The sequence below is a fragment of the Ranitomeya variabilis genome, chromosome 2, assembly GCF_051348905.1.
Source record: "Ranitomeya variabilis isolate aRanVar5 chromosome 2, aRanVar5.hap1, whole genome shotgun sequence".
NCBI classification, from domain to species: domain Eukaryota; kingdom Metazoa; phylum Chordata; class Amphibia; order Anura; family Dendrobatidae; genus Ranitomeya; species Ranitomeya variabilis.
This window is the reverse complement of record NC_135233.1, coordinates 85,665,495-85,690,825: the sequence shown is the minus strand read 5'-3', so window position 1 is coordinate 85,690,825 and position 25,331 is coordinate 85,665,495. Positions and strand designations below refer to the sequence as shown.

Sequence of the window (25,331 nt, the reverse complement as noted above, 5' to 3'; positions counted from 1 at the left end):
ACCCTAAATTCCAAATAGTGTTCATCCCAGCCTCCAAGATATAGAAATTATAGTTCTAATAGCGCTTTGTAATCTTCTCTTGGATGACTGCCATCTTGCAAGACATTGTTGAGGTAGTCCATTATTTTCACACGTTGTTTTTCTAGAAAACCAAAAACCTTGAATGGGATTTTTTTCATCTAACATCGTGAAATAGGACTTCTTATCAACTGAATTCGACTGATTTTGGAACTTTCGGAAAATCTGGATGTCAGGACAACTTGATGGGATGTTACAACAGTTACCAAACACTCCTTTCAAGATTAATTCATGGGTGTGGTGGCGGCAAGCCAACCACAACAATGGTCTCCCAAATTCAGTTTCAATTCTGATACATGCTCCTTGGATCATTCCTGTATTAGATGCAGTTGTATCGAAAGATATACCAATGATAAGGTCACGTAGCGCGAATCGGTCCACCTCCTGAATAACAACTTCAGCCATTAGCTCACCAGTACCTTTCTGGGCAACAGGTGCGCCAAGCATGCTCAAAATCTTTTCCAGTTTCAAGAACAGCAGCTCTATCTTCTAGAGTTTTGACACTCCCTCAGGCAACAATTCACTATCCCAATGTAAGATTAAATGAGGAGGATTTTCAAACAGTGACTTTTCCATGTTCTCAGCCATTTGTCTTCTGTTAATCGCCCGAGCTCGGGAAATGGTAGATGGAGATATGGAAATGCATGAAACATCGTGACCAAAGCTTTTTGCAGTTGCAATAAATGAAGTACTTGCTTGTCGAATAGAGAGTTGTTCTCGATCCCATGTAGCCATGAGTGTGTGATCAAGAGGTTTTAATCTACGACCTGCACAAGATTTTTTCACTGGTGGTGCAGAAAATTTGTCCTCTTCGTGAATTGATGATGATGGAGATGAGACTGAGTGTTCCACTGTTCATTTTGGTGATTTCTTTATAATGTTTCTCCTTGTATGCCTCCTTTTTTTCTGCATTTATTTTCTTCTTTTTAATTTGTGAGGCAAGAACCTTATCTACACCACTCATTGATAAACCCATATAAGGCTAAGTTCACATTGCGTTAGGGCAATCCGTTAAGCGCATAGCGCTAGCGGATTGCGCTAACGCAATGTTTCTTTAGGGTTCGCGTTTGTCGTTCCCGCTAGCGCAGATCCCCGATCTGCGCTAGCGAGGACCGGACCTCAGACGCACTTCGGACGCTGCTTGCAGCGTCCGAGGTCCGTCACAAAAGAACGGCACATCGCTAGCGCGTGCCGAAAATGGCATGCGCTAGCGATGCGCTACAGAGACAAATCACATTGCTGTCAATGGGCGCTCTAACGGACCCGTTGGACGGCTTTAATTGCGGCAATTTCGCTGTGCAACGCAGTCCGTTAACGTTAACCCATTATCGCAATGTGAACCTAGCCTAATCCTCTCTTTGTGACATAAGGAATGCTTTATCGTCTTCTAGTACGCTATTCATGGAGATCACATTTTGCCTGGCAATATCAAATAGCTCAACAAGATCACCTTTCCAAATCTGCCGCTTCATATTTACTTTGTCAATGTTTCTTGATTTCTCTTTACCCAGATGTTGATATTCCTTGTATAACTTCTGTATACGAGTTCGGATATTCTCCTCTATCATGACAGGGATACTTGCTTTCTTCCACACTTCCTTAAGTTTAATACTTGTGGATTTAGCAGCACACGAGAGTGTTTCTTTCGTTTCCTTGTGATGGTAAATAAAAACTAAAAGCACTTGTTCCTTGGAAGGGAGTTGAGCTCCCAAAAATTCACCACCAGGCACCTTTTCAAGTAACCAAATTCCCTTTCTAGTACTCTTTTTCAGTTAAACTACCCGCAAAACATAATAGAAACACAACATACACATTAGTGTGATGTCGATGATACATTTTCATGAATTTCGGTACTTTCAGATAAAAGTGATCAAAGTGTGCAACCTCTAAATATTAATTGATTTCGCTAAAAATTTTTACATGGATCTTTTAGATGACTTAGAACAAGGATTCAAGCAAAGTCATATGAAAATCATAACTTCGGAAAAATGAAACACCCTAATGTATATACTGAGGGGAAAATGAGAGGTGTGAGGTGAAAATGAGGGGTGTGAGGTGAAAATGAGGGGTGTGAGGTGAAAATGAAAAGGTGTGAGTGCAAAATGAGAGGAGTGAGGGAAAATAGTGGAGTGATCGGAAAATGACAGATGTGAGGTCGAAATGACAAGTGTTAGTGGGGATTGAGAGGAGTGAGGGGGGAAATAAGAGGAGTGAGGGGGAAAATGAGAGGTGTAAGGGAGAAAATGAGAGATGTGAGGGGCAAAATGAGAGGCGTGAGAGGGAAAATGAGAGGCGTGATGGGAAAATAAGAGAAGTGAGGTGCTATAACTAACCACAGATATTTACTATGCCCAGGCAACGCCGGGCTCTTCAGCTAGTCTATTTATATAATTGCCTCATTATGTTTTAATTTCCTGTTCTGTCCAGATGTCACCGTATCCCAGAATTCCCATCGGAGAAAGTTCACCGACCGCCATATTGAGACACCCAAGTGATGGGTGTCTCAATATGGAAACTGCTGCTGGTACCAACCTATTGTGCGGTACCACCAGCGGAACACTGTCGCACCACACACACACTCTATACGCTGTACGCACCACACTCACACATACTATACGCTGTACGCACCACACTTACACACTCTATACGCTGTACGCACCACACTCACACACTCTATACGCACCACACTCACACACTCTATACGCTGTACGCACCACACTCACACAGCCTCTTGTGCAGTACCACCAGCAGAAGACCGTTGTGAACTCTGTGTGATCAGCCGAATGATTCACTGACTGCCGCCATCTTTGTACAGGAGGAGCGCATGCGCAGTTTTAATGTGACCGCCGCTATCTGTCTGCACAAAGATGATGGTGGTCTGATTTACTGCACCTGCACGAATTACGTGCAGGTGCAGTGAATCATTCGGGTGATCCCGGCGGCAGATGCGTGACGTGTCTACGGGCAGAGGAAGTTGGTCACATTAAAGGGGTTTTCCCACAAACGAAAGTTCATTTTAAAAATTGACTGTGTCTGACCGTGTACGGAGCATACCACATCTCCTGGGCAGGGGAGGAAGCAAAAGATAATACTGACATTACAGCAGGGGCTCACAGAGGATTCATTTTGTGAGGTAAAATATTTCACTGACTGTTTTTAAAAAAATATTTAACCTCACAAAATGTATCCTCTGCGATCTCCTGCTGTAATGTCAGTATTGTCTTCTTCCCCTGCCCAGGAGCTGTGGTATGTTTTGTCCATGTTCAGTTTTAGAAAGCGAGCAGAAAAGTAGGCCGAGATAGCAGAGAGACAGTGCGGGGTTTTGGTCAGTAAGGAGGTGAGGTCAGGTCCGGATAGGTAGATCTGCGTGTCATCGGCGTAGAGATGGTACTGCATACCATGGGATTCTATGAGCTGCCCCAGGCTGAAGGTGTAGATGGAGAAGAGTAGGGGTCCTAGAACAGAGCCTTGAGGAACACTGACAGACAAGAGGCGGAGTGAGGAGGTGGTGTGGGGGAGGGAGACACTGAATGTTCGGTCTGTCAGATATGACAAGATCCAGGAGAGGGCCAAATCTGTGATGCCAAGAGATGAGAGGATCTGTAGCAGAAGGGAGTGGTCCACAGTGTCAAAGGCAGAAAACAGGACTAGGAGGAGGAGGACACCTTGTATGGAGCATTCAATTCAATATAACAATTAGAAAAAGTGCTGCCTATATCATTCACACATATCTATGTAAATGTTTGTGAGAATTGGGGAGACTGAGGTAGTAGATGACTCGTTCATGGGGGCACATATGGCTATAAACTTCTCGACAGTCATATTATAAAAGAATAATATAGTAAGTTGATATGGTTCAACAGGAATCAATACTGCATTTAAAGGGGTTTTCTAGGAGCATGGCATTAATTATCTATCATTATGATAGGTCAATATCAGACCATTGAGTGTCCAACACTCTCCACTCCCACTAATCATGAAGCAGCCATGCTTCTTCAACTAGGTGCCTTTTGCCCTTCATTGTGCACCAGTTGGACGCCATACATTGTTGTGACTGCACCTGGTTTTTCTGCCCATGTACAATGTACACAGAAAGCAGAAATCAGTCCTGGGTGCAGGGTTTATTCTGAGCTTATGAATATGGAGGACTACCCAGCAGCAGGTTTACTAGTCCTCCAGTGATAATCTCCTGCTGATAAGACCTCCTTCACACATCCGGTTTTTGTGTCCGTATGCGACCCGTGTTTAAGGGCCGCAAATACTAACATTGTTTTCAATGGTGGTGCGCACATGTTAGGTTTTTCACAAGTATAAAAAACCCCTGTAGACATGTCAGTTTCTTAGCAGAATGGGCAAAATGCGTGCTGTACACGAGCACACTGATGACATCCGTGTAACACGTACCGGCTCCTGAGAAGCAGCGGTACGGTTCGCACTGTGTCCAGGTGTCAGCTGCTGAAGGCAGCTCAGCTCTCATCATTGTCGCTTGGTCTCCCTGAAATCAGCATGACCTGGAGACAATGATGGGAGTTGTATTCAGGAGCAGCTCTGTCCCTCTTGTGTAAAATAAAGAATTAAATTTTAAAGATGGCGTGAGATCCCGCGTAGTTTTTATAACCAGCAGAGGGAAATGATGTTAGCAATCTGGGACAAGGGACAATATGTCAAAATCTTCCCAGGCTATTAATAACAGCTCACAGATGTTTTCTTAACCTTTCCTGGTGAATTTATGAGGGAACCCCAGAAAAAAAATGATAAATTCAAACCAGCAAAGGCTAAACAGACAGCTGTGAGTTGATATTAATAGGGAGGGAAGGGGTCAGAGATATTGTTCCATCCCAAGCTATCAACATCAGCCCTACAGGAATCACCAGGACATCTGAGGGGGGACTAAAACAGTGATTTTATAAAAACTACACTCAGCAGCCCAGTAAGTGATACTTCACTTTCATCAGCGCCTCTGTCTCTGCATTATGCTTCCCTCAGATTAGGTGGCAAAAATCTGGTGACATATTACCTTGAGGCCATGTGCACACGTTCAGTATTTTTCGCGTTTTTTTCGCGTTTTTTCGCTATAAAAACGTGATAAAAACGCGAAAAAAACACTAACATATGCCTCCTATTATTTTCAGTGTATTCCGCATTTTTTGTGCAAATGATGCCTTTTTTTCCGCGAAAAAATCGCATCGCGGAAAAAAAAGCAACATGTTCATTAAAATGCGGAATTGCAGGGGATTCCGCACACCTGGGAGTGCATTGATCTGCTTACTTCCCGCACGGGGCTGTGCACACCATGCGGGAAGTAAGCAGATTGTGTGCGGTTGGTACCCAGGGTGGAGGAGAGGAGACTCTCCTCCACGCACTGGGCACCATATAATTGGTCAAAAAATAAGAATTAAAATAAAAAATAGTCCTATACTCACCCTCGATGTCTTCCCGCCTCTCCGCTACATGCTGCCGTTCGGTTCCTATAGCTGGTGTGCGGTGAAGGACCTGCCGATGACGTCACTTTCTTGTGATTGGTCGTGAGCGGTCATGTGACCGCTCACGTGACCGTGACGTCATGGAAGGTCCTGCGCGCATACACCAGCTATAGGAAGAGGAACGGACGCCGCCGAGGAGATCGTCTGGGTGAGTATAAGCATTTTTTTATTTTTTTTATTATTTTTAAACATTCTATCTTTTACTATAGATGCGGCATAAGCAGCATCTATAGTAAAAAGTTGGTCACACTTGTCAAACAGTATGTTTGACAAGTGTGACCAACCTGTCAGTCAGTTTTCCAAGCGATGCTACAGATCGCTTGGAAAACTTTAGCATTCTGCAAGCTAATTACGCTTGCAGAATGCTAAAAAAAATGCGAAAAAACCGGAAAAAAAACGCAAAAAAAAATGCGGATTTCTTGCAGAAAATTTCCGGATTTCTTCAGGAAATTTCTGCAAGAAATCCGGACGTGTGCACATACCCTTAAGGCCGGTTTCACACATCCTGATATTTCTGGTACCGGAGATATCCTTGTCTGTGTGTCCGTATGTGTAATACTTGCGGCACACATGTGGCAACCGTGAGCCGCATCAGTACCACACGGACGGACGCCAAGGAAGAAGCGCTACTGTAAGCGCTGTTCCCCAGCGGCAGGTGCTGAAGACGGCAGTCATCTTTCTCCCCTGACATTCTCCCCTGACATCCCCTGCAGACTGCTGTTTTTAGGCTGGGGGGGCCTATATCAATGGCCCCTTACCAGCCTGAGAATACCAGTCCCCAGCTGTGACCTTTAGCAAGGCTGGTTGTCAAAAATGGGGGGACCCCACGCCGTTTCTTAAGATTATTTATTTAAATAACAGCGTGGGGACCCCTCTATTCTTGATAACCAACCTTGCTGAAGCTGATGAATGAGGGTTGCAGCCCCCCAGCTGTGAGTTTTGCCTGGTTGGTTAAAGAAAATAGGGGGTAGCTCACATCGGGTGTTTATTTCATTATATCGCAGGCAGCAACTGAGGAATACCCCGATCATCTGCTCCACTGTTATTAGCGGCAGCAAGTGTCGGATGATGGGTGTAATAGTCCCAAAAGCCCCCACCTGCTGTCATCGTTCTGACTTTAATAAAACTCTCATCATTCTCTTCTGCTCGCGCCGATTGTCGGCAGAGCAGGGGAGAATGATGACAGCCATCTTCAGCACCTGCCACCGGGGAACAGCGCTTACTGTAGTGCTTTTTCCACAGTGCCGATGCGTGTCACACGGATGACATCAATTTGTGTTCTCCGCGTGCACGTGTGCGGGATGTTTTGCTGCCCATAATGACGGTCAAAAATGGGCATGTCTACTTGTGGGGCACATGGACACACGGTTCATGGAAATACACTGACATGTGCACAGACTCATTCATTTGAACGGGTCTACGTGTGTCAGTGTCTCCGGTACATGTGAAAACTGTCACCTCACGTAGCGGAGACTTGGATGTGTGAAAGAGGCCTAAGTGGGATTCGACTACAGAGAGCTGCAGTACCGGGTACGGCCACTACAGAATGTACAGCACTGTGCCTGAGAAACCATAAAACGTAGCCAAGGCTCACCAGAACCAGCTGAACAGTAGGAAGGCCAAGAGTTGGACGCCCACTAATCTGATCTAATTTTAGGAAAAGACTTTTAGTATATCAGTATGCAACACCCAGAAACACCTTTAACTACGCAAACAATGTTTTAAAATAGACTTTATGTTTAGTGTCCCTTTAAGAAACCTCAGAATACAATATTGTGCTCTGGATTTATTTGTGATTGATGCTTCAGTATTTCTATTATGTAGATCTGAGCTGCTCGGCTGCTGTTTTTCATAACAGAAAGAAAAATTTCTCTCCATAGCTCTGCCTTTTCTTCAAACTTTATGAAACATCAATCATTTTCCTTCCCAGGTTATCACTACATCTGCCTGAGAAATGAGAAAAATGTGCCACTCACTCTACCAGCAATCTTCGTGTACATAGAGGTGAAGGATTACGTCCCCGACACATTCGCAGGTACGGATCCTCTGTTGGGTTTGTGTTGAAGAAAAGTGGAAATTGTGCAGCGAATCAGGACAGTAAAAAAAAACGTAACTTATAATAGGGGATTACACATAAGGCAGCGTCACCAGCCGCTTCCTCCTCAGCCGAGAAAAACAGTCTGTTTATTCTGATCAGACTTTGATCCATTTTTTATCACAGTGGCATCAGTTTTTTGCGGATAAGGAGAAAAAAAAAGTTTCTCCACCCTCTCCATTCTATCAGTCCATGAAAATCGGACTGCACTGATGTCATCCCAGTGTGGTCCTATTTTCTTCACGGACCCATAGACTTGCATTGCTGATTTTGCTCTGACACTCAGATCAAAATCAAACATGTCCCCGTTTTTTTCCATGGACCACTCAGTCCGAGAAAAAGTCGTGAGACATGTGCACAGCCCCATAAAATATCATAGCTACAAATGCTATCCGTGAAAAGTACAGATAGCAGTCGTCCGAGAAAATTGGTGGTGTGCATGAGCTGTAATAAAAAATTACAGAGCTTGTGCCCCGGGCGCAGCCGACAGGGGGGCGCCAGCGGGCCGCCTGATGATGCGGCGGTCCAAGGAGACTCCTCGTCGGCGGCATTCTGCTGCCCCCACACTGAGATGCTTACCTACTCCTGGCGGCGCGGTCCCTGCAGTTCTCCGGTTCCCCGGCGCCCCAGCTTCTTCCTGTACTGAGCGGTCACATGGTACCGCTCATTACAGTAATGAATAGCGGCTCCACCTCCCATAGGGGTGGAGCCGAATATTCATTACTGTAATGAGCGGTAACGGTGACCGCTCAGTACAGGGAGAAGCTGCAGAGCTGCCCCAGGGAAGCACGGACTGCACCGTGCCAGGAGCAGGTGAGTATAACGGAGAGGGGAGCACTGCGCTGTGCGATATTCACCTGCTCCTCGTTCCGGCGCTGCTCCATCTTCTGCAGTGATGCTTAGGTCAGAGGGCACGGTGACGTGGTTAGTGCACGCCCTCTGCCTGAGCGTCAGTGCAGAGGACGCTGAAGATGGAGCGGCACCGGAACGAGGAGCAGATGAATAGTGAAAGTGCCGGGGGCCTGAGCGATGGAGAGGTGAGTATGTGATTTTTTTTTTTATCGCAGCAACAGCAAATGGGGCAAGTGTCTGTATGGAGTATCTTATGGGGCCATAACGTTTGTGCAGCACTATATGAGGCAAATATATTTATGGAGCATCTTATGGGGCCATAATCAACGTTTCTGCAGCACTATATGGGGCAAATATATTTATGTAGCATCTTATGGGGCATAATTAACATTTCTGCAGCACTATATGGGGCAAATATATTTATGGAGCATCTTATGGGGCATAATCAACGTTTCTGCAGCACTATATGGGGCAAACATATTTATGGAGCATCTTATGGGGCCATAACCAACGTTTGTGGAGCACTATATTGGGCAAATGTGTCTATGGAGGATCTTATGGGGCCATTATTAACCTTTATGCAGGATTATATGGGGCTCCTGATTCAATATGGATATTCAAAAACACTTAACCTACCGCTGTCTCAATTAATTTTACTTTTATTGGTATCTATTTTAACATTATGGTGATTCAGGAATGTACCTTGGCTTGGTCATACAGTTTCAATAGAGTTAAGGCTCAAATGGGGGAGGTTGGGTGTGGGGGGGGGAGCCAAACCGATCCTTTGCCCTGGGTGCAGGAAAGGCTAGATACACCTCTGCTCGGTAAAGCAATGAAAACACTAGATTCATGGCGTTTGTTATGTGTTTAAGCCTAAGTGCACACATTGTGAGGATTTTCCCCTAGAACATCTGCAGTGTAATGTAGTACAAGCTAAGTAAATGAGGTTTCAGCAAATCTCATCCTACACATTGCGGATAGTTTCGCTGGGTAAATTGAGCTGCCATGTGGATTTTTAGATCAGCAGCATTTCACATCTTTCTGAAGATTCAGAACAGATTTAACTCTTTGTAGTGGAAAAGAGCAAAATCGGCACCAAATTCTGCAATGGAGTCTGCATGTACATGATGGATATACTGGAAACAAGCTGCTGGAAAACCTGCACCAGATGTGCAACGTGTGAATTTATCCAAAAAAGGAAGCCTTGATAGCTAGCCTGTCTGTGTAGGGAAACAGAGCAGAACAAGAATGTGAAACGTGGCATCACCATACTATGTGGGGATGTTTTATCAGTGAAAAAACAAGAATACAAAACCAATATGGTAAAAATATGTAAATTTATTTAATAATATTAAAATACACATTAAAAAAAGGGAAAGAAAAACAACAGAGCAATACAAAAAACCCTAGTGCAATAGTTGGAGTGGGCTTATGGACAGAATAATAAACATAATAGTACAAAAAATATATCCCATATCACATAGCCTACATATGTTTGCAAACATGCATTCAAAAAGTCAAAGAGGCAAAAAGGACTGGGATAAAACAAGTATCCTATAACATTATGCAATCCATACCCAATAGTGTCCTGCTAGCTCCAACGCACGTTTCGCCTAGACGTGGCTTTTTCAAGGAGTCATACTTAGTTAGTTACTTGGGGTGATACCTTTTATATATTTATATTCTATTGATTGTGTAGGTGTATTCGATGTTTTATCAGTGCCACAAATGTATAACCGAATGAATGCATACTGCAACTCGGCCCTGGCACTTAGGGGGGTCAGCCACCGAGTACAAATGCCTTCCGAAAAGTAGACATCTTGGCTTTCAGATGACCATTAACCAGTGGGTGGATTACACCTAAACCAATTAGATATTGTCTCAAGGGAAAGCTGCTGGCTCCTGCACTCTTTCCCTGCAGCACTGCTGTATTTAGCGTGTAGGCGTGCAGTGTCGGATTGGGGATTTCTGAGCAGTGGATTACACTGAATGGTACCATAAGTACTAACAGCAGATGGACAGATGCTGCCATTAGTTTACCAGCGTATCCTTGTACGCAACATCCTGGCTCTATCAGCAAATAAAAAAACTTCTTGATTTGTCCACAAGATGGCGACACCAGCTCAGCCTCTCAGCTGTCTTGAACATCACAAAATAGTAGAATTAATACGTATGTATATACAGTATATATATATACAGTGTGTGTATATATATATATATATATATATATATATATATATATGTATAAATATATATATATATATATATATATATATATATATATATATATTATCCACATATATCTCAATGCTAATGTTTTGTGATATATGATATGGTTGAAATGCTGATTATATATATATATATATATCTCCAAATATTTCATATATATGAACACACGTACATGTATAAAATATATATATATATATATATATATATATATATATATATATATGTGTATATATATATATACAGTACAGACCAAAAGTTTGGACACACCTTCTCATTTATGTGGAATTATATACTTAACAAAAAAGTGTGAAACAACTGAAAATATGTCTTATATTCTAGGTTCTTCAAAGTAGCCACCTTTTGCTTTGATGACTGCTTTGCACACTCTTGGCATTCTCTTGATGAGCTTCAAGAGGTAGTCACTGGGAATGGTCTTCCAACAATCTTGAAGGAGTTCCCAGAGATGGTTAGCACTTGTTGGCCCTTTTGCCTTCACTCTGCGGTCCAGCTCACCCCAAACCATCTCGATTGGGCTCAGGTCTGGTGACTGTGGAGGCCAGGTCATCTGGCGTAGCACCCCATCACTCTCCTTCTTGGTCAAATAGCCCTTACACAGCCTGGAGGTGTGTTTGGGGTCATTGTCCTGTTGAAAAATAAATGATGGTCCAACTAAACGCAAACCGGATGGAATAGCATGCCACTGCAAGATGCTGTGGTAGCCATGCTGGTTCAGTATGCCATCAATTTTGAATAAATGCCCAACAGTGTCACCAGCAAAGCACCCCCACACCCATCACACCTCCTCCTCCATGCTTCACGGTGGGAACCAGGCATGTAGAGTCCATCCGTTCTCCTTTTCTGCGTCGCACAAAGACACAGTGGTTGGAACCAAAGATCTCAAATTTGGACTCATCAGACCAAAGCACAGATTTCCACTGGTCTAATGTCCATTCCTTGTGTTCTTTAGCCCAAACAAGTCTCTTCTGCTTGTTGCCTGTCCTTAGCAGTGGTTTCCAAGCAGCTATTTTACCATGAAGGCCTGCTGCACAAAGTCTCCTCTTAACAGTTGTTGTAGAGATGTGTCTGCTGCTAGAACTCTGTGTGGCATTGACCTGGTCTCTAATCTGAGCTGCTGTTAACCTGCGATTTCTGAGGCTGGTGACTCGGATTAACTTATCCTCAGAAGCAGAGGTGACTCTTGGTCTTCCTTTCCTGGGGCGGTCCTCATGTGAGCCAGTTTCATTGTAGCGCTTGATGGTTTTTGCCACTGCACTTGGGGACATTTTCAAAGTTTTCCCAATTTTTCGGACTGACTGACCTTCATTTCTTAAAGTAATGATGGCTACTCATTTTTCTTTACTGCTGCTTAGCTGCTTTTTTCTTGTCATAATACAAATTCTAACAGTCTATTCAGTAGGACTATCAGCTGTGTATCCACCAGACTTCTGCACAACACAACTGATGGTCCCAACCCCATTTATAAGGCAAGAAATCCCACTTATTAAACCTGACAGGGCACACCTGTGAAGTGAAAACCATCCCCGGTGACTACCTCTTGAAGCTCATCAAGAGAATGCCAAGATTGTGCAAAGCAGTCATCAAAGCAAAAGGTGGCTACTTTGAAGAACCTAGAATATAAGACATAATATCAGTTGTTTCACACTTTTTTGTTAAGTATATAATTCCACATGTATTAATTCATAGTTTTGATGCCTTCAGTGTGAATGTACAATTTTCATAGTCATGAAAATATAGAAATATCTTTAAATGAGAAGGTGTGTCCAAACTTTTGGTCTGTACTGTATAGATATATGTGTGTGTGTCTATGTGTTTAATGTCACCATGCGTTCATGTTTCCGAGAAGACATTTGTGTATTACAGATATTACAGACTGAACAGGCCTGGCTGTACATTATTATGACATCAATCTTTTATATTTTATCGATCTGGCACACTGATGTGATACAATATTTATGTTAATGCAGCATACATGGTGAAACCTTATTGATGTTGCACATAATAGCCGCATATATTACCCCAATCCTTGTCATATTCAGATTGATAATTGAGCCTTGAGATACGTCATGAAGGCCATGTTCACATTCTACATTGGTCGTTGAACTTTTTGCTGCAGTTTTCCAAAAACACAGAAAATTGCAACAAAAACTACAAAGCAGTTGCATCCTGTGAACACGGCCTTAATGTGGATTCTGTCTGTTTTCTGTTCCTGCAGATGTGATCGAAGCTTTGTCAAATCCAATTAAATATGTCAACTTGATGGAACAGAGATCAAGACAGCTGGCTGCGCTCACACTGGAGGATGAAGAAGAGGTGAAGAAAGAGGTAAAGTACTACCACACATAAGTAGTCGTGAGCGCAAGTGCTCGTTACTCGCACTTTTCCCATCAGGCCTTAGTAAGAACGCAGACAGACTAGTCACTTACTAGGAGTATATGGTACAGTACCCTGCCACACTAGTCACTTACTAGGAGTATATGGTACAGTACCCTGCCACACTAGTCACTTACTAGGAGTATATGGTACAGTACCCTGCCACACTAGTCACTTACTAGGAGTATATGGTACAGTACCCTGCCACACTAGTCACTTACTAGAAGTATATGGTACAGTACCCTGCCACACTAGTCACTTACTAGGAGTATATGGCACAGTACTCTGCCACACTAGTCACTTACTAGCAGTATATGGTACAGTACCCTACCACACTAGTCACTTACTAGGAGTATATGGTACAGTACCCTGCCACACTAGTCACTTACTAGGAGTATATGGTACAGTACCCTACCACACTAGTCACTTACTAGGAGTATATGGTACAGTACCCTGCCACACTAGTCACTTACTAGGAGTATATGGTACAGTACTCTGCCACACTAGTCACTTACTAGCAGTATATGGTACAGTACCCTACCACACTAGTCACTTACTAGGAGTATATGGTACAGTACCCTGCCACACTAGTCACTTACTAGGAGTATATGGTACAGTACCCTGCCACACTAGTCACTTACTAGGAGTATATGGTACAGTACCCTGCCACACTAGTCACTTACTAGCAGTATATGGCACAGTACCCTACCACACTAGTCACTTACTAGGAGTATATGGTACAGTACCCTACCACACTAGTCACTTACTAGCAGTATATGGTACAGTACCCTACCACACTAGTCACTTACTAGCAGTATATGGTACAGTACCCTGCCACACTAGTCACTTACTAGCAGTATATGGTACAGTACCCTGCCACACTAGTCACTTAATAGGAGTATATGGTACAGTACCCTGCCACACTAGTCACTTACTAGCAGTATATGGTACAGTACCCTGCCACACTAGTCACTTACTAGCAGTATATGGTACAGTACCCTGCCACACTAGTCACTTACTAGCAGTATATGGTACAGTACCCTGCCACACTAGTCACTTACTAGGAGTATATGGTACAGTACCCTACCACACTAGTCACTTACTAGCAGTATATGGTACAGTACCCTGCCACACTAGTCACTTACTAGCAGTATATGGTACAGTACCCTGCCACACTAGTCACTTACTAGCAGTATATGGTACAGTACCCTGCCACACTAGTCACTTAATAGGAGTATATGGTACAGTACCCTGCCACACTAGTCACTTACTAGCAGTATATGGTACAGTACCCTACCACACTAGTCACTTACTAGCAGTATATGGTACAGTACCCTACCACACTAGTCACTTACTAGGAGTATATGGTACAGTACTCTGCCACACTAGTCACTTACTAGGAGTATATGGTACAGTACCCTGCCACACTAGTCACTTACTAGCAGTATATGGTACAGTACCCTGCCACACTAGTCACTTACTAGGAGTATATGGTACAGTACTCTGCCACACTAGTCACTTACTAGGAGTATATGGTACAGTACCCTGCCACACTAGTCACTTACTAGCAGTATATGGTACAGTTCCCTGCCACACTAATAACTTACTAGCAGTATATAGTACAGTCCCCTGCCACACTAGTCACTTACTAGGAGTATATGGTACAGTAAACAACTCTCAAAAGAACAAACCTACCCCTAAAAACATTAATCTTTATTAATATTCAATTTTAATACAAAAACAAATCCCTATAAAAACATCCCAGTTTAGGGAACCACAGGTTTCTAGGGTTAGGGACTCCGCTGATCTATCTCCAATATAAGTATCAGAAAAATAACTTAATAGAAAAAATCAGCAAAAATGTGAAAAAAATTCCAAAAAAATCAAAAAACATGAAAAAAACATAAAAAATCAAAATACAGTATGCCTATATTGGCCCTCATGTGCCCTAAGGTCTAATGCCCTTCCTTGCAGCGGAGGTTGGCACCCTAAATAGTCGACATGGCGCCCCCGCTCACCGACGGCTGTCCCTTCTTTCCCTGAATGGCCCCTAATAATCTACAAAACCACAGACAAATAACACATAAATATGGATCAATACAGATCCATATACACACACTAATAGTGATGCACCTGATATCCTGCACCCTCTCAGATAAATCTATAGTGAGCTTAACAATAAACCACAAAATTTGCTATATAACAGATGTGTGTTTTATATAGACATAGAGCTGTACCTAGATTGTTACAGATGGCTTATGTTCAGTCAAAACCTAGTAATGTGGTGGATATGTAATGTAATCCATATAAACAAAATGCCCGTGATTTGTATGAATACTCAATATGCCTCTATCTTATCAGCACCCCTATACCATACATATTTATTCAAGGTGCAGGCTTAAATTATTCAAAATCTCATACATTATTTAGAAAAAATGTTTTAGATGAAAAAAATGTCCATCATATATCACATAGGGAATAATCATCCACTATACCAAATATATATTAGTTATTTTGGGCACTTCACCTCCACATACCCCCTCTTTATGTCTCTCATGGGTCATTCATATGTTATATGCATCACTCTTATTTGTCAGATAAAGTGCTCCATATGCCAATAGTTCTATCATCAGACAATACCAATAATATTTATCAACTTAGCTCCTTTTTCATCAGATATTCCCTCATGGCCGCCACTGTAATATGTCGGCTCCTGTACACGCTGTCCCGACGCGTTTCTCCCCCGTTTAGTTCATCCAGGGGTTCATCAGGGGACTTTAAATCACTGCACCGCAATAGGTTATCGAGCAACACGGAGGCATCAAGGTACTGAGTTCCGTAGTCTGTGCTGTCTTTTACTCTCTCCCCTCATTTATATAACAAACCCTTTGACGCTCCACCCACCTATATCAGGCAGCGGCGTCTTCCCAGAATCGGCGCCATGATACATGTGTTCTACATTCCAACAGGAGGTATGGTGGCTTACAGCGTTCAACCGCCCCTGCTGATGACGTACCTTGGACCGCAGCGGCGCGTATTCATGACACGACTGCTGTGCTGCAACGCACAGCCATATCTGAACCTACTGCGCAGCCGCAGAGTAATAACGGCCAACTGCTATGTTTAATACTTATATCTATTATAAAACTTCTAGATGACATTTGCGGCTATAGCTGCCCGCATAGTGGATCTGTTATTTACCCAAATCAGATATCTACTCCACATCTCATAGTTTTGTAAACCACCCTCTCGTTAATGTGCACATACATTCATGCATGCTCTGTCCATGTAACCGGGTTATCCCATAACCTATCAACACGGGGATATGAGTTACCAGTATAGTTTTAGGATAAGATTCTACCCTTTTTACCTTACATTATCTCTAAAGGATGTTCCTAACAGGGGTAACTACCACCACCTGCCTTTACCTAGATACCACACCAGTAATATGTACATATAGGCTATATTGTTTCCTGTAATGGTAGATGTGCTCACCATTATGTCCTAAATGAAGCTTGAGAAGGTCAACTGTTCATTCAGACCATTGGGATGGATGCTATCCATCCAGAATATCCATCTCGTTTCTCTCTGCAGAATTTTCTTGTCCCAATCTCCTAGACGGACCGATGGTTCCACCACCTCTATCACCCTGAACCCAATAGACCCCAGATCCCCCCCATGTTGCAGGTTCACATGACGCGCCAAAGGTGTCTCTCTTTTGTTGCGTATATCTCCCAAATGCTCTCCAATCCGAATCTTAAACTGTCTCTTTGTTTTACCAATATAATTTAGTGGACAAGAGCATGTGCACAGATATACAACACCAACTGTGGGTGGTAAATAGTATTGACATCTTTCTGAAACTAGTGGAGGAGGATATTAGGAAGATCAATAGAAGACAACACTGTACATCCCGTAATTTATCGGTGGATGAGCTACATGCAATACAGAGTTTAAAAGAGAATACGTCCCTTATTATAAAACCTTCAGATAAGGGGGGTAATACAGTGTTGATGAATATTGAACAGTATCAAGAAATGTGTATGGGACTGCTGTCTGATAGGACAGCCTATGAGATTTTGAGATATGATCCTAGCCCAGTCTACTTTAAAACGTTAAAAGAGATAATATCTGAAGCTAAACAGAATAGCCTGATTTCTTCTAATGAAATGGATTTTCTTCTCCCAAAACATCCATTGATCGCTACATTTTATGCCAACCCGAAGATACATAAGGGATACCCCCCTCTTAAGGGGAGACCTATTGTATCCGGGATTGATGCATTATGTCAGAATAGTAGTATATATCTGGACAAAATCCTGAGGAGCTTTGTGACGGCATTGCCATCACATCTCAGGGACACCACGGACCTTCTAAATAAGTTGGATGGTATCAGTGTCGAACCAGGAACCATCTTAGCATCGATTGATGTAGAAGCACTGTACTCAAGTATACCTCATGAACAGGGCCTGATGGCAGTGAGATACTTTTTGAGTATGAGAGGTAGACATCTAACAGCGCATAACGAGTTTATACTGACTCTGCTACAGTTTGTACTCAGACACAACTTCTTCCTTTTTGGGGGGAAGTTCTACCACCAGCTCAGGGGTACGGCGATGGGGAGCCCTTGTGCTCCCACGTATGCCAATTTGCTCCTGGGCTGGTGGGAGGATACGGTGGTGTTCAAGGACGGGGATGTCATCTGGGGCCCCAAGATACAATTCTGGGGCCGATATATAGATGACATCCTCGTCCTTTGGTCAGGAAATGTGCAACAATTTGCCTCTTTTGTCCAGCAGCTCAATATTAATGACTTGGGCCTAAAATTCACGTATGAGGTGGGTGGCGATAGTATTGCTTTTCTGGATGTGGCCATCACCATACAATCAGATGGCTCTCTAAGAACCTCGATCTTTAGAAAGCCTACGGCTACAAACAGTTTATTGAGATGGGAAAGTCACCATCCTGTCCCTCAAAAGCAGGGCATCCCTAAAGGGAAGTTTCTTCGTCTTAGGAGAAACTGCTCGGGGACAGCAGATTTCCGCAATAGGGCATGTGACCTTACAAAAAGATTTAGAGATCGAGGGTACCCAGGACCAGTGATAAAGAGAGCATATGAGAATGCACTTAGGACCGAGAGGACATCTCTACTGACCACTAAGAAGGAACAGGATCCAGAGTCACTTACTAGACTGATAGGCACCTTTGATGACCAAAACCCTACAGTTATGCACATCCTCAGAAAACACTGGAACATATTGAGAACTGATTCTGATATTGCTAAATGGATTACACCGAGACCGTCAGTGACATTCAGACGTGGTAAATCAATTAAGGACCAACTAGTTAACAGTCACTTTGCCCTCCCCAAAAAACAAGGGACATGGCTCGAGAATAGAGCCATAGGGACCTTTAAATGTGGGCATTGTAGCTTTTGTCGGTATGTTACACCTTCCAATACGTTCACAAGTGTAACGACCAAGAGGACGTATAACAATAAGCAATTTGCAAATTGTAAAACAGTTGGTGTTGTATATCTGTGCACATGCTCTTGTCCACTAAATTATATTGGTAAAACAAAGAGACAGTTTAAGATTCGGATTGGAGAGCATTTGGGAGATATACGCAACAAAAGAGAGACACCTTTGGCGCGTCATGTGAACCTGCAACATGGGGGGGATCTGGGGTCTATTGGGTTCAGGGTGATAGAGGTGGTGGAACCATCGGTCCGTCTAGGAGATTGGGACAAGAAAATTCTGCAGAGAGAAACGAGATGGATATTCTGGATGGATAGCATCCATCCCAATGGTCTGAATGAACAGTTGACCTTCTCAAGCTTCATTTAGGACATAATGGTGAGCACATCTACCATTACAGGAAACAATATAGCCTATATGTACATATTACTGGTGTGGTATCTAGGTAAAGGCAGGTGGTGGTAGTTACCCCTGTTAGGAACATCCTTTAGAGATAATGTAAGGTAAAAAGGGTAGAATCTTATCCTAAAACTATACTGGTAACTCATATCCCCGTGTTGATAGGTTATGGGATAACCCGGTTACATGGACAGAGCATGCATGAATGTATGTGCACATTAACGAGAGGGTGGTTTACAAAACTATGAGATGTGGAGTAGATATCTGATTTGGGTAAATAACAGATCCACTATGCGGGCAGCTATAGCCGCAAATGTCATCTAGAAGTTTTATAATAGATATAAGTATTAAACATAGCAGTTGGCCGTTATTACTCTGCGGCTGCGCAGTAGGTTCAGATATGGCTGTGCGTTGCAGCACAGCAGTCGTGTCATGAATACGCGCCGCTGCGGTCCAAGGTACGTCATCAGCAGGGGCGGTTGAACGCTGTAAGCCACCATACCTCCTGTTGGAATGTAGAACACATGTATCATGGCGCCGATTCTGGGAAGACGCCGCTGCCTGATATAGGTGGGTGGAGCGTCAAAGGGTTTGTTATATAAATGAGGGGAGAGAGTAAAAGACAGCACAGACTACGGAACTCAGTACCTTGATGCCTCCGTGTTGCTCGATAACCTATTGCGGTGCAGTGATTTAAAGTCCCCTGATGAACCCCTGGATGAACTAAACGGGGGAGAAACGCGTCGGGACAGCGTGTACAGGAGCCGACATATTACAGTGGCGGCCATGAGGGAATATCTGATGAAAAAGGAGCTAAGTTGATAAATATTATTGGTATTGTCTGATGATAGAACTATTGGCATATGGAGCACTTTATCTGACAAATAAGAGTGATGCATATAACATATGAATGACCCATGAGAGACATAAAGAGGGGGTATGTGGAGGTGAAGTGCCCAAAATAACTAATATATATTTGGTATAGTGGATGATTATTCCCTATGTGATATATGATGGACATTTTTTTCATCTAAAACATTTTTTCTAAATAATGTATGAGCTTTTGAATAATTTAAGCCTGCACCTTGAATAAATATGTATGGTATAGGGGTGCTGATAAGATAGAGGCATATTGAGTATTCATACAAATCACGGGCATTTTGTTTATATGGATTACATTACATATCCACCACATTACTAGGTTTTGACTGAACATAAGCCATCTGTAACAATCTAGGTACAGCTCTATGTCTATATAAAACACACATCTGTTATATAGCAAATTTTGTGGTTTATTGTTAAGCTCACTATAGATTTATCTGAGAGGGTGCAGGATATCAGGTGCATCACTATTAGTGTGTGTATATGGATCTGTATTGATCCATATTTATGTGTTATTTGTCTGTGGTTTTGTAGATTATTAGGGGCCATTCAGGGAAAGAAGGGACAGCCGTCGGTGAGCGGGGGCGCCATGTCGACTATTTAGGGTGCCAACCTCCGCTGCAAGGAAGGGCATTAGACCTTAGGGCACATGAGGGCCAATATAGGCATACTGTATTTTGATTTTTTATGTTTTTTTCATGTTTTTTGATTTTTTTGGAATTTTTTTCACATTTTTGCTGATTTTTTCTATTAAGTTATTTTTCTGATACTTATATTGGAGATAGATCAGCGGAGTCCCTAACCCTAGAAACCTGTGGTTCCCTAAACTGGGATGTTTTTATAGGGATTTGTTTTTGTATTAAAATTGAATATTAATAAAGATTAATGTTTTTAGGGGTAGGTTTGTTCTTTTGAGAGTTGTTTCTTGGTATACTCCCCTACCTTGACTAGTTGGACAGTTGTGTTTTTGAGTATATGGTACAGTACCCTGCCACACTAGTCACTTACTAGGAGTATATGGTACAGTACCGTGCCACACTAGTCACTTAGTAGCAGTATATGGTACAGTACCCTGCCACACTAGTCACTTACTAGGAGTATATGGCACAGTACCCTGCCACACTAGTCACTTACTAGGAGTATATGGTACAGTACCCTACCACACTAGTCACTTACTAGGAGTATATGGTACAGTACCCTACCACACTAGTCACTTACTAGGAGTATATGGTACAGTACCCTACCACACTAGTCACTTACTAGGAGTATATGGTACAGTACCCTACCACACTAGTCACTTACTAGCAGTATATGGTACAGTACCTGTTATGATCCGGTGACTTTGGAGCCGCATGAACTTTCTCTGGAGTAGGTGGAAACTGTACTGACCGCAAAACCTGAACTAACACCGCAACTAGAAGTAGCCGTGGGGTGTGCCTAACAAACCCTAGACACCTCGACACAGCCGGAGGACTAAATACCCCTATAGATGGAAATAGGAATACTACCTTGCCTCAGAGCAGACCCCCAAAGGATAGGCAGCCCCCCACGAATATTGACTGTGAGTAGGAGAGGAAAGACACACGCAGGCAGAAAACAGGATTCAGCAAAAGAGGCCACTCTAGCTAAATAGGGAAAGATAGGACAGAATACAGGTACCTTCACACGAAACGACTTTGTAACGATATCGCTAGCGATCCGTGACGTTGCATCGTCCTGGCTAGCGATATCGTTTAGTTTGACACGCAGCAGCGATCAGGATCCTGCTGTGATGTCGCTGGTCGCTGAATAAAGTTCAGAACTTTATTTGGTCGTCCGATCGCCGTGTATCGTTGTGTTTGACAGCAAAAGCAACGATACCAGCGATATTTTACACTGGTAACCTGGGTAAACATCGGGTTACTAAGCGCAGGGCCGCGCTTAGTAACCTGATGTTTACCCTGGTTACTAGCGTAAACGTAAAAAAAAACAAACAGTACATACTCACCCTCTGATGTCCGTCAGGTCCCTTGCCGTCTGCTTCCCACACTGACTGAGCGCCGCAAAGTGAAAGTGAAAGTACAGCACAGCGGTGACGTCACCGCTGTGCTCTGCTCTCACTGTACGGCGGCACTCAGTCAGAGCAGGAAGCAGACGGCAAGGGACCTGACGGACATCAGATGGTGAGTATGTACTGTTTTTTTTTTTTTACTTTTACGATGGTAACCAGGGTAAACATCGGGTTACTAAGCTTAGTAACCCGATGTTTACCCTGGTTACCCGGGGACCTCGGCATCGTTGGTCGCTGGAGAGCGGTCTGTGTGACAGCTCTCCAGCGATCAAACAGCGACGCTGCAGCGATCGGCATCGTTGACGCTATCGCTGCAGCGTCGTTTCGTGTGAAGGTACCTTACTAAGCGGTCAGTATTAAAACCCTTCCAAAAATATCCACAGCAGATAATACAAAAAGTTCCACAATCTAACTAAAGACATGGAATGTATATCTGCCACTCCAGAGAATCCAACAAGACTGAGAAAATACTGACACAATCTAAGCTGGACAAAAAAACACTGAATAGCACAGAATTATTAAGCACACAGCATGTGTGCCACAGAAACAAAACCAGACACTTATCTTTGCTGATTTGGAAGAAGGCAGAAGGAACCAAACCAGGACCAAAACCTCCCAACAACCATGGACAACTGGCAAGGACTAATGAATCCTGCACGCCTAAATACCCCAGTCAGAACTGCAATCAGCAGATACACCTGACCAGGACTGCAACTCAGTGACAACTGCATTACCACCTACAACCACCGGAGGGAGCCCAAAAGCAGAATTCACAACAGTACCCCCCCTTGAGGAGGGGTCACCGAACCCTCACCAGAGCCCCCAGGCCAATCAGGACGAGCCAGATGAAAAGCATGAACCAAATCAGCAGCATGGACATCAGAGGCAAAAACCCAAGAATTATCCTCTTGGCCATAACCCTTCCATTTGACAAGATACTGAAGCCTCCGCCTCAAAAAACGAGAATCCAAAATCTTCTCAACCACATACTCCAACTCCCCATCAACCAACACAGGGGCCGGAGGATCAACAGAGGGAACAACGGGTACCACATATTTCCGCAATAAAGATCTATGGAAGACATTATGGATAGCAAAAGAGGCCGGAAGCGCCAATCGAAAAGAAACCGGATTAATAATCCCAGAAATCCTATAAGGACCAATAAACCAAGACTTAAACTTAGGAGAAGAAACCTTCATAGGAACATGACGGGAAGATAACCAGACCAGATCCCCAACTTGAAGCCGGGAACCAACACACCGACGACGGTTAGCAAAACGTTGAGCCTCCTCCTGAGACAACACCAAATTGTCCACCACATGAGCCCAAATCTGCTGCAACCTGTCAACCACCGAATCCACACCAGGACAGTCAGAAGGCTCAACCTGCCCAGAAGAAAAACGAGGATGAAAACCAAAATTACAAAAAAAGACGAAACCAAAGTAGCCGAACTAGCCCGATTATTAAGGGCAAACTCGGCCAATGGCAAAAAGGCCAACCAATCATCCTGATCAGCAGACACAAAGCATCTCAAATAAGTCTCCAAGGTCTGATTAGTTCGCTCGGTTTGGCCATTTGTCTGAGGATGAAATGCAGAGGAAAAAGATAAATCAATGCCCAGCCTAGCACAAAAGGCCCGCCAAAACCTAGAAACAAACTGGGAACCTCTGTCAGACACAATATTCTCCGGAATACCATGCAAACGAACCACATGCTGAAAAAACAACGAAACTAAATCTGAAGAGGAAGGCAATTTAGGCAAAGGCACCAAATGAACCATCTTAGAAAACCGGTCACAAACAACCCAGATAACCGACATCCTCTGGGAAACCGGAAGATCAGAAATAAAATCCATAGAAATATGCGTCCAGGGCATCTCAGGGACCGGCAATGGCAAAAGCAACCCACTAGCACGGGAACAACAAGGCTTGGCCCGCGCACAAGTCACACAGGACTGCACAAAAGAACGCACATCACGTGATAAAGAAGGCCACCAAAAGGACCTACCAACCAAGTCTCTGGTACCAAAAATACCAGGATGACCAGCCAACACAGAACAGTGAACCTCAGAAATCACTCTACTAGTCCATCTGTCAGGAACAAACAGTTTCCCCACTGGACAACGATCAGGTCTGTCAGTCTGAAATTCCTGAAGAACCCGTCGTAAATCAGGGGAAATAGCAGAAAGAACCACCCCTTCTTTCAAAATGCCGACCGGTTCAAGGACCTCAGGAGAATCAGGCAAAAAACTCCTAGAAAGGGCATCAGCCTTAATATTCTTGGAACCCGGAAGATACGAGACCACAAAATCAAAACGGGAAAAAAACAAGGACCATCGAGCCTGTCTAGGATTCAGCCGCTTGGCAGACTCGAGGTAAATCAAATTCTTATGATCGGTCAAGACCACAATACGGTGCTTAGCTCCCTCAAGCCAATGTCGCCACTCCTCAAATGCCCACTTCATAGCCAACAACTCCCGATTGCCGACATCATAATTGCGTTCAGCAGGCGAAAATTTACGGGAAAAGAATGCACACGGTTTCGTCAAGGAACCAACATGATCCCCCTGGGACAAAACGGCCCCTGCGCCAATCTCAGAAGCGTCAATCTCAACCTGAAACGGAAGGGAAACATCCGGTTGGCGCAACACCGGAGCAGAAGTAAATCGACGTTTAAGCTCCTGAAAGGCAAAAACAGCCGCAGAGGACCAATTCGCCACATCAGCGCCTTTTTTCGTCAAATCGGTCAAGGGTTTAACCACGCTGGAAAAGTTAGCAATGAAACGGCGATAAAAATTTGCAAAACCCAAAAATTTTTGAAGGCTCTTTACGGACGTGGGTTGAATCCAATCATGAATGGCCTGAACCTTAACCGGATCCATCTCAATAGATGAAGGAGAAAAAATAAAACCCAAAAAAGAAACCTTCTGCACCCCAAAGAGACACTTAGACCCCTTCACAAACAAAGCATTGTCACGAAGGATCTGAAATACCATCCTGACCTGTTCCACATGAGACTTCCAATCATCAGAAAAAATCAGAATATCGTCCAAATATACAATCAAGAATTTATCAATATAAGTCCAGAAGATATCATGCATGAAAGATTGAAAAACAGATGGAGCATTAGTGAGTCCGAACGGCATCATAAGGTATTCAAAATGGCCTTCGGGCGTATTGAACGCAGTTTTCCATTCATCACCCTGCTTAATACGAACAAGATTACACGCCCCCCGAAGATCAATCTTCGTAAACCAACTAGCCCCCTTAATCCTAGCGAACAAATCGGAAAGCAAAGGTAAAGGGTATTGAAACTTAACCGTGATCTTATTCAAGAGGCGATAATCAATACAGGGTCTCAAGGAGCCATCCTTCTTAGCAACAAAAAAAAATCCC

The 25,331-nt window shown here is 43.5% G+C and overlaps 1 protein-coding gene across 1 annotated transcript in view; it reads left to right on the top strand.

Annotated features, from left to right (window-relative positions):
• Positions 1-25,331, top strand: part of PLCB1 (phospholipase C beta 1) — a 1,010,585-nt gene that overhangs the window by 814,109 nt on the left and 171,145 nt on the right. Inside the window, exons 22-23 of the mRNA XM_077282634.1 lie at positions 7,492-7,596; positions 12,971-13,080. Of these exons, the coding sequence (XP_077138749.1) occupies positions 7,492-7,596; positions 12,971-13,080 (215 nt within the window). The remainder of the gene's footprint in view (positions 1-7,491; positions 7,597-12,970; positions 13,081-25,331) is intronic.